The sequence below is a fragment of the Callithrix jacchus genome, chromosome 6, assembly GCF_049354715.1.
Source record: "Callithrix jacchus isolate 240 chromosome 6, calJac240_pri, whole genome shotgun sequence".
NCBI classification, from domain to species: Eukaryota; Metazoa; Chordata; class Mammalia; order Primates; family Cebidae; genus Callithrix; species Callithrix jacchus.
This window is the reverse complement of record NC_133507.1, coordinates 9831893-9845368: the sequence shown is the minus strand read 5'-3', so window position 1 is coordinate 9845368 and position 13476 is coordinate 9831893. Positions and strand designations below refer to the sequence as shown.

Below are 13476 nucleotides of genomic sequence, written 5' to 3'. Positions count from 1 at the left end.
TTCTGTGCATAATTTTAAAAAGACTTGGGTATAAACCTAAGACCTAACACCATAACAACCCTAGAAGAAAACCTAGGCAAAACCATTCAGGACATAGGCATAGGCAAGGACTTCATGACTAAAACACCAACAGCATTGGCAACAAAAGCCATAATAGACAAATGGGACCTAATCAAACTCCACAGCTTCTGCACAGCAAAAGAAACAGTCATTAGGGTGAATCAGCAACCAACAGAATGGGGAAAAATTTTTGCAGTTTACCCATCTGACAAAGGGCTGATATCCAGAATTTACAAAGAACTAAAACAGATTTACAAGAAAAGTGGGCAAAGGATATGAACAGACACTTTTCAAAAGAAGATATACATGAGGCCAACAAACATATGAAAAATGCTCATCATCACTGGTCATTAGAGAAATGCAAATCAGAACTACACTGAGATACCATCTCACGCCAGTTAGAATGGCGATCATTAAAAAATCTGGAGACAACAGATGCTGGAAAGGATGTGGAGAAATAGGAACACTTTTACACTGTTGGTAAATTAGTTCAACCATTGTGGAAGACAGTATGGCGATTCCTCAAGGACCTAGAAATAGAAATTCTATTTGACCCAGCAATCCCATTACTAGGTATATATCCAAAAGATCATACATTGTTCTATTATAAAGACACATGCATGCATATGTTCGTTGCGGCATTGTTTACAATAGCAAAGACTTAAAATTAACCCAAAGGCCCACTGATCATAGACTGGACAGGGAAAATGGGGCACATATGCAGCTATAACAAATGGTGAGTTTGTGTCCTTTGTAGAGACACAGATGAACCTGGAAACCATCATTCTCAGCAAACTGACACAAAAACAGAAAATCAAATACCGCATGTTCTCACTCATAGGCGGGTGTTGAACAATGAGAACACATGGACACAGGGAGGGGAGCATCACATACTGAAGTCTCTGAGGGGGTGGCTAGGGGAGGGACAGCGGGGGGTACGGAGTTGGGGAGGGATAACATGGGGAGAAATGCCAGATGTAGGTGATGGAGATGAAGGCAGCAAACCACATTGCCATGTATGTACCTATGCAACAATCCTGCTTCACACGTACCCCAGAACCTAAAGTGCAATTATATATATATATATAAACTTGGGTATAAAATAATTTGAAAACAGAACTGGTTTTAAAATATGCTTCTGGAATGGAGCACTAAGACCTTTTTGCTCAATCATGCCCTTGAACTCATGCTGACCTCTTCTCCTCCATCATCTCTTATCCTACTTTCTAGTCACTTCGCCAGGGCCAGGCCATCTTAAGTTCCAGAGAAGAGGCTGTAGCCCATTAGACTGCGGAATCTTTACAGTGGCAAGCCCTTCTTTCTGCGGCCCATGCATGTGACTGGCTGACAGACTGATGGATGGGTTTGTGGGACGGCTGCTCAAGCAGATTTCCTGCAGTGAGCTCTTCTCCAGGCCTGCAGCATGAGTGTGGAATTTCATTCTTAATTTGGCAAGGAGCACAGATCACTGAAACAAGCCTCAGCTTCTTTTTTTGCCTTCCTGCCTCCTCTCTTTCTCACTCGAACACATTTTAAGAGTTTGACAAAGAGAAGGGGGCTGGTGCAAAAGACGTGAAGCTCTTGTACTGGCAAGTGGCACGCACTGAGTCAAGAAACCTAAAACACTGAAATATTCAACATCCAGCCTATTTAGAAAAGGTCAGCATGCCTTAAATGATACACAGAACCACAGAGCAAAAACCATGCACCTCAATTCAGAGCAGAACGGAAGGCCGAGGGGTGGCATGACTTAACGCGACAGAGTCATCCGAGTCCCACTAAAATGACTCGAGAAGAGGAGGCTCAGCTGACGAACCCATTTCACACAATTCAACTCGGCTGACAACCCAAGAGGGTTCACGCGGGTAACATGGCTGTGAAAGCCGGGGCGGGGATGGAAGTTGAGATGGAACTTCCATCTGAACACCAAGATCCACTCATGGGCATGAATTTCAGCCACTGAAACAGATCGCCAGCAACACCAGCCCGTGTGCGCACTTTCTCCTGGCCTCTCAGATTCCAACATTTGTTTCCTTCTTCACCAAGACAAAGGAATTTGGGGGAACCAGTGGGCGCTGGTTAAAAGTGTGTGGCGAAGGCTCTTTGTTTTTACAGTGAGATGTTGCTAATGGTCTCCTACAGAATGCCTTCCAGCTACGATTGTATTTCCATCAGAATTCTGGCTCAGTAGCTAGAAATCTGGTAATTCAAGCAAGCACAAATCACTCATCAACAATAACAACACAGCAAAGAGCAGCACTGTCGCATTCATGGCGTGTCGCCCCCTGCCACTGATGGTGCTGCTGCCCCAGACTCTGGTGGGTCCCAGCTACAGAACCCAGCTCCTTACCGTGACTGGCAGGGGTGCAAGTTGCACCTTCGGACCTGGGGCTCTGGGCGGCTTGCTTGAGGACAGTCACTGTCATTCACCAGAGTTGTAGTCTTGTTGACAATCCGGGTGCAAGAGACGATGGTTCTGCGTTCCCCTGGAGACAGACCAGAGGCAGCTGAGAGGCTGCGGCCGTACCCGCCCGGAAAGGCTGGGCTTGCACACTCGCGAAGGAAGGTTTGGGTGCTGCTGTTGGTCGCTCTGTCACTTAAAGTGACTGTTGTAAATTTCATGTGGGTTTTTAGAGAGGAAGAACTGCAATTTTAAGGAGGAGGGTGCAAGACAAAGAAGGCAGAGTGGGGCCCTGGAAGACTCTAGAAGATCAGAATGCAGCAACACCTCAGATCAGCTGTGTCCTTGAACAGCTTGGGGTTTGTTGATTTGGGTCTTTCATTTCCAAAGATTGCTCATCTTTGCATCTGCTTGTTTAATGTTTAAAGTCTCACTGAATACCTGCACATCAGCCCTCAGCAGAGAGTTTGGCTACCTACTACCAAACTCCTGCTTGCTGAGGACAAGTGGGGTACAAAGAGTCTCGTCTGAAAGACATGTAGACCTGCCTTCTCTGGACAGGCACGCCAGAGCTGTTCTGAACTTGTCTAGCCAGCTGGTACGTACGGCTGAGCCCCACCTGCTCTTAGGAAGCTCTGCTATTCCAATGTCCCAACTGGATGTAGCCCTTCTCCTGGCTGTTCCCAGAGCACCCTAAATACTGCATGGCCACGCCTTTGTCAGGCAGGCTGAGTGACTGGGACGGAGGAGAGCGGTCACTGGAGCCAGGCTGTCTGGGTTCAAGTCTTGGCTCTATCCCAAAGAGCATCAGGTGACCACAGCGTCACTAGCTGGCCACCATGCTTCTGCGTCTAGTTTCCTGGAGCAGCCTGCTTTGCTCAACTTCCCTGTGCTTGAGGGTGCCTCAGGGATGATTAAAATAAACAAATATACAGTGTCCATAGGCCAGAACCTGGCATGTGGCTAACACTTCATGTTAGCTCTATTACTGCCATTATTATTGATTTGGGAAGAGTGACAATAAAAGATGGACTCAAGCACAGCTGTTTGGATCCTGGGCTCCCTGCTGAGTCTGTCTCCTGGGCAATTTGTCATGTAGGGATGACTCAAAATCATGGAGTCCTGAACTCACCGTCAGCTCCTGCTGCCCCGCATGGCAGCCTCGGGTGAGTACAGAAAGCATAGGACTGCTTTCAGCTTTGGTGGCAGGTCTGACCACTGTTAGGAAGCTGGAAGTCATCAGTGTCATGAAAGGACTGCCGCCAAGCCAACAGCAACAGAGCAGCCTGCCCCTGACCCCAGGATGCCACCAAGCCAACAGCAACAGAGCAGCCTGCCCCTGACCCCAGGATGCCACCAAGCCAACAGCAACAGAGCAGCCTGCCCCTGACCCCAGGATGCCGCCAAGCCAACAGCAACAGAGCAGCCTGCCCCTGACCCCAGGATGCCGCCAAGCCAACAGCAACAGAGCAGCCTGCCCCTGACCCAGGATGCCACCAAGCCAACAGCAACAGAGGAGCCTGCTCCTGACCCCAGGATGCCGCCAAGCCAACAGCAACAGAGCAGCCTGCTCCTGACCCCAGGATGCCGCCAAGCCAAGAGCAACAGAGCAGCCTGCCCCTGACCCCAGGAGAGCCTGTGAACTGTTCCATGTGGGCTACGGTTGTTCACAACAAGTTGTCCAGGAAGAAAACCTGGTTGGAATCAGAGGTAGAGCTGCTAGTTGGATTTGGAGGTTCAAAGGCCATCAGCAGCTAAGGGCTCGGGGCAGAAAGCTCCCCCGGGGAGAGGTGGGGAGTGGAACATGCAGGGCGGATGGTGGCATCCAGAGGCTATGCCAGCTGCTGCGGGGCTGCAGCAGGAAGAGGCTAAGCACAGACAGTGAGGGCAGTTGGCCAAGATGCCCAGGAAGAAATTCCTGTGTATCGGTAACTCCTATCCATGAAAGAGGGAAGCAGTCCTTTAAATGGTAAGCCATGCTTTACGTACTGGACATCCAATGAAAGTCATCCAAGCAGTCAGTAGGACTGAGGACTGGGGATGGCTGGGGCTCCACTCCGTCATCCAACTCCCAGGATTGGCATACCAGAGTCCAGGCCAACCTTCCATCCCAGCTCTGTGCCCACTAAAATCCACCCACCCTATGTTCAACAGCACTGTCTAAGGAACTGCTGGCTCAGAGTTCAGATAGGCGTCCTACCGCCGCCCTGTCCAATGAAGCAAGAAACACAATGCCTTTCGTTTACACAGATTCTTGCTGTATGACAGGCTCTTGGGCTCATGCTGTGGACCCTACGGTGGGCATGAGGGACAACCATCCTATTTTAGAGGTGAGGGAATTCGGGGTAGAGAGAGGAAGTCATTTGCTGAGGCCGAGCAGGAAGCTGGGTGCTCAGAACTCAAGCTCGGAATGTTTCACCTGACTTACTTTTTCTTTCCGTTGTACCCTGTAGTGAGGTTACTGTGGCAAAGAGGGAAGGGAATTTGGCAGCAGGCAGAGACGTGCTCTGGTGCCTCTCCAGCAAGTGGCAACAGTCGAAGGTCTGTTCTGTTTATTCCCAGGGTCTACCTGTCATACCTGAGACGTGGTCGTACATCAGCCAAACCCTGCTTCACGCACAGGTCAGAGCTGGGGGGCCCTGGGCCCCAGGCGAAGCGGTAGCATGGGCACGACCCTAGTGTGGGAGCTGGGAAGACTCTGCCCAAGTATTCTGCAGAGAGATGTTAAATTCCTGTGGAACTGCAGGTTACAGATTCCCCACTCTGTGTGCTGGCCACAGACTCCTTTGGCCTTTCTCCAGCAAAGCCCCACACCCAGCAGGCCATGGCCACGGCCACTCACCTCCTCCGCACTGCACGCTGCACCCCTCCCAGCCGCTGTGGGTCCAGATGAACAGAGAGTCCTGCGATTTTTCTGGCTCACTCTGATTTTCAGCAGTGTAGTTTACAGGAACTGTGTATTCATAATGAATTCCGGAATCTTGCTCATGAAACAACAGCACCTGGGTCAGCCACAAAACGAAGGGCATTTTGAAAAGGGATGGAAGTCCGTGGGATTGCCGGGTCTGCACACGCAGGCGCGCTATGCCTGTTTCTCTATGAGGGGTAACCAGCCCTTTTCTGAGGCTGAAAACAGGTTCGACTGAGGGGTACTCCCTTATCTCAGCTTTGGATTCCTCAGGGACTCAACCTGCAAGTAGGGTGAATGCAAACCCATCTTCCCACCCGAGAGAGGGGCCAGCTTAGACTAGGAGCTTTAGGATAAGCAACTCTGAAACCTCTCACTGCACTTCTCACGGAGAGCTGCTCCACATTCCTGCATACTCACCCCCGAAGCTGCCTTTGCAGATAAGACACAGATGAACTTTTGACTAGAAAGGCATCAGAGCAAGTGGGGTTACTGGACTTCTCTGGAAATGAACATCATCCTTCACTCCCTATCAGCAATCATTGCCGTGTCGCCTGGTCCACAGTCAGGGGTAAGGCAAACTCAAGGAAAAAATGCAGCTCACTGCCAGGGGACTTTCAGGAGCATGTGTTTGGGGGTTCAAGGATGCAGGAGTCCTCTGCTGTGGGAGCCAGGATGATGACCGTAGCCAAGGGTGGCAGGAGCCTGGCCCAGGGCTCCAAGCTGGGAGTGGGGTGGACGTGGAGGGAGGGGTCCATCATGTTTTATGGGAAACTATCATACAGCCTGGAGACCTTGGACCTGAAATCCTAGTCAGCATGAAGACGCAGAACAGATGGGTCTAGAATGGCATGTGACAAGCCCTGGAAAGCCAGCAGGTGCATGATCAGCCTGCTTTCTCTAGACGTAATCGTGCCAATCAAGCCCTCTTACAGGAGCTTAACATGGTTTGCCTGTGGCTAATGAGTCTTCAAGCTAAGCTTGGAAGCAGTAAGTGCTCTGGGTCTAAGTAGCTGGCAGGTTCACCTCAGCCTGAGAAGCCTGAGAATGGGTCAGCACGCAGTAAGGGGAGAGCGTGCACAGCTCACCCGACTTGACGTGGGGCGGATGAGGTCAAAGTGTCCCAGACAATGGGAGCCACTTCCCTCCATGCATCTCTCAGCCCCCGAGGCTGCACTGTGGGGTTGGGGTGCAGCGTGAAGAGCAAACCTAACCGTGCCAACACCCACACCTGCACCAGAGCAAGCTGCTGTAACACAGTAGGAAAATGCCTCCAGTTAGGAAAGGGAAGCGCCAAGAAGCAAACTCGTCTTAGACCTTCACCATCGCAGTACGGGAGTGTCATCTTAGAAAGAGACCTTCACCATCGCAGTATGGGAGTGTCATCTTAGAAAGAGACCTTCACCATCGCCGTACGGGAGTGTCGTCTTAGAAAGAGACCTTCACCATCGCGGTACGGGAGCGTCGTCTTAGAAAGAGACCTTCACCATCGCGGTATGGGAGTGTCGTCTTAGAAAGAGACCTTCACCATCGCAGTATGGGAGCGTTGTCTTAGAAAGAGACCTTCACCATCGCAGTATGGGAGTAGGGCTGGTGGATGGAGATCCATATAAAGCCAACTTCATGCAAGTTTGTAGCCATGTACTCTGTGTGTGTGTGTGTGTGTGTGTGTGTGTGTGTCACCGGTTTCAAATGCAGGTCCCCCTGACTCTCTGGGTGCTACTGATTCTGCAAACAATGTGTACACCCCAGTTCGGGGATAATGGCTTTCTATATAGACGCAAAGAGGCACCTCTCATTTTCAGCTGTAAAATATTGAAGCGACAGTCACATCTGGAGAGAAAAGCCGTCAATATTAAGCAAGGGCTGAAGGCAGTCGCGGCGGCTGCTGTTTTCTTGGAGCTCTGTTTGTCCTGGTCTGAATGAATCCAGGCTGTGTACTTCACTGCAATGGGCTAGCGACTTGCTCCGTTTACAGAAGCTTTTGGTGAAAAGGGAGATACACTTACACTGGTGTTTGCTAGAGAAAGCAAATTCTCATGCTCACAGGCCACGTTTCATACAGACTTTATGTTTGCCTCCTCCCTTAGTCCCTCTGAGTAACTGCTATTAACTCGGAACAGGAGGATTTGTTCTGACTGTGACCAGGAAGGAAGCAATCTTATCTCCGAGCAATGACTTAGGCACACATTCTTGGGTCCCAGAAAATGACTTGCAGGAACGTATTTGCAGTGGATGGAGCAGGGTGAGTGGCGCAGTGGCAGATTTCCACGTGCTTTAGATTGTACATGGACACCGCCTTGACTTTTTCTCCCCGGAAACCGTAATGGGGTTAACCACTAGCATCCTGGGCGCCAGTGCTCCCCGGCAGAACCAGCCTCCTTAGGAGGCTCCCTGGGCAATGGCCAGAAAATCTTTGGGGTGTCAACCAACCTGGAACACTTCCAGGCTGCCAGAGATCACAAATTAATGGGGAAGAAGAACTTCCACAGAGAGACTCTGGCAGGCCCTGAGGGACAAAGTGTGCTTTGATTCAGGGGCACAAGCTGCCACAGTCCTGTTTTTTTGGGAAGGAGACATGGAATCAATAAAGATGAGCTATCAGAAGTTAGCCACGAACTCCTGGACCTCAAGAAGGAAGCAGCGTGTTCCACTCTCTGGAGAAAAACATCTCTTCTGACATGTTTAAAAGGCTATGTCACTGATGTTTCAGTGGCTTGCATGGAGGCCTCCCTAAGACACAGATCGGACAATGGCACCCTGGCCTGGCCCAGCAGCACACAGGTGTCTGGGAATCGCCTGGGGAGTGGAATACCTGCATCATCGAATCCCCCTTCCTGATTCCCAAACGCTTGTTGCAAGCTGGGTCTGTGAAATCTGAGGGATGCTGGTTTGGACACGGAGTCCAAGTTCATTTCGAAAAGGTAATGATACCTGCTCTGTGAGAGCAGGTCTGTGCATCCCACCACCTGAGGTAAAGAGACTGTGCGGGGGGCCAAGTCTCCCTGGCTGCCATCCACGTGGCTAAGCATTTCCTTCGAGGCAGCTCCTTTTGAAAAAGACAGGAACTCTGCCAGGGAAAAGCCAGAAGCAACGAGAGAATTCTGAAGCAGGAGGTGCAAGGGAAAAGAAAAGACTCAGAGAGGGGAGGGGACTGAGCAGCAGGGACCCCTGGAAGCCAGATGCATCTCCTGTCCCCCGAGGTCCCAGGAAGAAGTCAGCTGGAAAGTGACCCGGTGGGTCAGAGCCGGCACCCCTAAGATGAGTGTGGGAGCCCAGCAAGTTACCATCACGTGCAGCGGTAGTTTCGTCGGTCCCTTGGCAGAAATCTTCTCCCACAGCCCCCTTCTCACGTAGCGGACAGTTGTGCCTGCAATCTGGAACTCTCCGGGGAGCTCTATCTTCCAGTCACTGTTGATGGATCCCTTACCAGAGTCTTTGAGAGCTAGAAAGCAAATTGAGACCAAAGAATCAAGGGGCTGGGGACAGGGGGATCCAGTCTGTCTTTAAAGGGAATCTGTGGCCCCTGAGTGGGGCAGAGGTCTCCCCTTCCATAGGGGGGAAGGAGGGAGTCCTGAAGCGGGAGAAGGGGAACACTCTGTGTACCGAGAACGAAAGCCTGGATCATGGGGAGCACAGAGCTGCAGACCCACAGAACCCCCAGGTAGAGTTGTGGGATTGATGGGCACCTTCCAGCCTGGGCTCCTGTCTCAAAACCAACTCAGATAGCTGGGGTTAGGGGAGGAGGGGCAGGGAATGCAGATGGCCACAGCCTGGTTTCATTTCGCTAAACCTACCCAGTAGATAGTTTTCTGCCTGATGAACTCATTCCATTTTAATGGGTCGTAGGCTACAAAATAGGTTTTGCTGCTTTAGCAGATCTCAGCAGTTGCCCTTCCTATTAGCACCTGGGGCTCTCTAAGGAGAGCAGCTGGCTCCAGCACCTCTTCAGGATTTCATATCCCCACATGACTAAAGTGGACGTTCCTTCAATCAACACCCATGACTCCATTAAGTACGAATGTTTGGAAACGCTAGCCGCCCACAGATGTGGTGGTCACACTCGGCAGCTCTCACACCCCAGCTCTGTGGGTTTCAGGTTCTCCTGTTTGCTCACCCCCTTCTCTACCAGGGACAACTTGTGTTCAGGAGAGGCTGAGACTCAATGTGCTGCTGACTGACCATAAGCAGAAACTTGGTTTTCCATGCGAGCCACGTACTGATTATTTTCTGAGGTGCTCACTAGGACGTTTCTCGTGTCTTCCCACTTAGGGGTGAAGACCACGTCACTGTCATGAGGACAGGACTCTGCAGTGACACTCTGGTTTATTGTGGTTGTCATCTAGGAAAAAAAAATCCCAAGGAACTAAAATCTATTCTGGAGAATAGAGAAGGTGGCAGATGACAAGAGGTGATAGTAAGCCTGTGTCATTTCCAAAAATGGGACCTTGGGGCACCCTCAGTCCTAGGCCCTCTCCCTGCACAGGCAGCCGGAGCCCCACAGACACCCCAAACTCATCTACCTCTCTCCCCTTGGGTCCCTCCTCAGCCTATAATCAATGAAACCCAATCCTGTCGCATTCACGATTCTCTGCTTACTGAAGCCAGAAATAAAACGGCCACATTTAATACTGACTTTGGAAAATGAGAGTTGAAGCCCAAACGGGGTTTTGGTTACAGCTGAATTCATCAGCCTCAGGCTGGGCCAGGCCACAAGCAGCAAAGGGACACTGGGGGTCCACCGGCCTCAGCCCCCGTCTCCAGGACGTTACAGTCCCAGTGCTTGCTCCCGGCCAACACGGAGGAGACGCACGCTCAGGACTTCTCGTGTTAGAGGAACTGCCAAGAGAAACAGGTTCCTCACTTCTAGGAAACTTCCAGCAGAGAAGCTTCCCGTGGGGTCTCGTATCCAGGGTGGCTGTGAGAGGCTGAGGATTACAGGACTCCAGGGACAGCTTGGAAAGAGAAAGTCCTACCACTTGGAGCTGTTTCCCTTCCCACAGCTGAAATGTCCTGGTTGTGAAAGGAGGCGAGGCGGGCGGCATGCCCAGTTCCCTCCCCTTTTCTCTTCTTCTGCCACCATCTGCAAACCGCCATTTAAGGAGCACATTCGTTAGGCCGGTTCCTTCATCTACTCTGACCCACTTAATCTTCTCAACAACTCCCTGAAGTCTTCCAGAGAAGCTAAGCACCTTGCCCAGACTCACAAGGCCATTCAGCTGTAGAGTGGAGACCTGAATCCAACAGACCAACACCACTGCATTTACCTCTGGCAACTTTCAATGCCCATTTCTTTAGGCTGTAGCATTAGTCTAGATTTTTTTATTTTTTGAGACAGAGTCTCACTCTGTCACCAGTTTGGAGTGCGGTGGTGTGATCTTGGCTCACTACAACCTCCGCCTCCTGGGTTCAAGTGATTCTCCTGCCTCAGCCTCCCAAGTAGCTGGGACTATAGGCATGCACCACACCCAGCTCATTTTTGTATTTTTAGTAGAGATGGGGTTTCACCATTTTGGCCCAAATGGATTGGATCTCTTGACCTGGTGATCCACCTGCCTCGGACCCCCAATGTGCTGGGGCTACGGGCACAAGCCACCATGCCCGGCCGCATCAGTCTAGATTTTTATGACTAATACCGAAATGTGCAAAGGTAAGACCTGTTCTCAAGAGGACAAATTCCAGGCTCTCATTGTTACAGGGTTTCATATTCCATATGCCCTTACAAAAATGACTGAGCTTCTACTGAGCTAATAACACAAATACATATTTGGTTATATTAACTATGAGTGAATATAGGCAGAGGGTGCACGGGCATTCATTGTTCTTTCAAGCTCTCTGCAGATTTAGAAAACTGTCTCTTGCAAATGCATGTGTCTATCTGGTTTTAGGATCCAGTGTGGGCAGGTGGGAAGGAGCAGACAGAAAAAAACCAAGGGGCCAGAGTCCTTTAAGACAGCAGTCCCCAGGACCGGTTTTTGGCACTAGGGACTGGTTTCGTGGAAGACAGTTTTTCCACAGACCAGGGGTTTGGGGTAAGTGGCGTGGTGGGGGATGGTTCTGGGATGAAACTTTCTACGTCAGATCTCCAGCCATTAGATTCTCACAAGGAGCGCGCAGCCTAGATCCCTTGCACGTGCAGTTCACAAGAGGTTTGGGCAGTCATGCTCACTCATGGGCCACCTGCCTCCTGCTGTGCAGCCTGGTTCCCGACAGACTCTGGCCTGTTACTGGTCCACGGATGGGGCCGATGGGGAAGGCTTCCTGGGATAAGCCCACTTTCAGCTGAGCGTGTAAGACACGGGAGGAGACAAGGCTGCCTGCAGCATGTGACCGGGCATGGAGGTGGGACGGTCATTCCTGACCCTCAGAGGCCAGTACTGCTAAGATTGTTCCGGGCGGGGTGGTGCAAGGAGGAAGACACAGGGCCGCGTACAGAAAAGAAAGTGGAAGGTGACCATTTTTTCACTTTTCGGAGGTTTGGCTGGGAAAGGAGGCAAGAGATGGAGAGTGGCCTCGGAGGGTGGGAAGGAGGAAGGAGCCTCACTGTGGGGACAGAGGACACCCGAGCATGCTGAGGTGCCCTGTACAAAAGAGTCAGAGACCAGCAATAATTTCCTTGAAGCTGTGTGCTGACCACAGTCACACCAGGACTCGTCTGTAGAATCCATTTCTCTCACAAAGAGCAGAGGGAAGCCGGGTGGCTGCTCTCCTCCTCACCGGGCCACTGGTGCTGGCCAGCCGACTCCCATATCCACTGACCATCACCCCCCTGGCAGTGACAGACTCTGACACTGGAGGCCCTGGGCCGAGGCCCCAGCTTTGTCCCTGATTCGTGGCTTCTGTGAAGATCCACTGTGCCTGTCACACGGCCTGTTTCTCCCTCTAAGCAATGGTACCCAGGCTTTCTCCTGGGAACATTCTTTTCCTCCCATCATGCGGGGCTGGACCCCTAATAACACAGCTCCAGGCATGAGCCCAGAACCCAACCCCAAACAGGGGGACTTTTGTTCACCTTAGGAAAAGGCAGCTTTCTTTCCACAGGGTTTCCTGGAGACTGGATGTGAGCCTGAATCTGCCAGCCCACAGGAAGACACCCCCAGAGAGGACGGTCAGGATTGCCAGTGCAGAGAGAGACCATTTTTCCTGTGACATTGCTTTAAGCCCCTGGATCCAGCAGTGCCTGAAGCTGATGCTCAACTACCAAGAGCTAGGTTTGGCTTTTACACATGCTTTTTGGAAGTCGGGTTAAAAAAATGCTAATCACAATGAGGGCAGAAGTGAGGAAAGAAAATTACTATTACGGCTTCCTAGAAATCAGCCCCAGATGTTTGCCACCAAGCTGAGTACCCCTGAGAGGCAGAAAGCCTGGCACACTCCACCCCTGCCTCAAATTCCTGCCAGGGCCTCTGCCTCTATTCCGGCTCTAACACCCCTGTTCCAGCTCTAAAACCCCCGTCCTGGCTCTAACCCCCCGTCCTGGCTCTAACCACCCCAGTCCTGGCTGTAAGCACCACACGTCCCGGCTGTAACTCCCCCACCATCGCGGCTCTAACACCCCTATCCTGGCTGTAACTCCCCCACCATCGTGGCTCTAACACCCCTATCCTGGCTGTAACTCCCCCACCATCGCGGCTCTAACACCCCTATCCCGGCTGTAAGCACCCTGCGTCCCGGCTCTAACACCCCTATCCTGGCTGTAAGCACCCTGCGTCCCGGCTCTAACACCCCTATCCCGGCTGTAAGCACCCTGCGTCCCGGCTCTAACACCCCTATCCCGGCTGTAAGCACCCTGCGTCCCGGCTCTAACACCCCTATCCCGGCTGTAACTCCCCCACCATCGCGGCTCTAACACCCCTATCCCGGCTGTAAGCACCCTGCGTCCCGGCTCTAACACCCCTATCCCGGCTGTAACTCCCCCACCATCGCGGCTCTAACACCCCTATCCCGGCTGTAAGCACCCTGCGTCCCGGCTCTAACACCCCTATCCTGGCTGTAAGCACCCTGCGTCCCGGCTCTAACACCCCTATCCCGGCTGTAAGCACCCTGCGTCCCGGCTCTAACACCCCTATCCCGGCTGTAACTCCCCCACCATCGCGGCTCTAACACC

General features: G+C 51.8%; 1 protein-coding gene across 3 annotated transcripts in view; it reads right to left on the bottom strand.

Annotated features, from left to right (window-relative positions):
* ADAMTS17 (ADAM metallopeptidase with thrombospondin type 1 motif 17) overlaps positions 1 to 13476 on the bottom strand; it is a 334842-nt gene that overhangs the window by 62814 nt on the left and 258552 nt on the right. For all 3 annotated transcript variants that reach the window (XM_035303700.3, XM_078375967.1, XM_078375968.1), the window contains 3 exons: positions 8657 to 8814; positions 5304 to 5463; positions 2411 to 2546 (listed from right to left, as the gene is read on the bottom strand). In XM_035303700.3, the coding sequence (XP_035159591.1) occupies positions 2411 to 2546; positions 5304 to 5463; positions 8657 to 8814 (454 nt within the window). The remainder of the gene's footprint in view (positions 1 to 2410; positions 2547 to 5303; positions 5464 to 8656; positions 8815 to 13476) is intronic.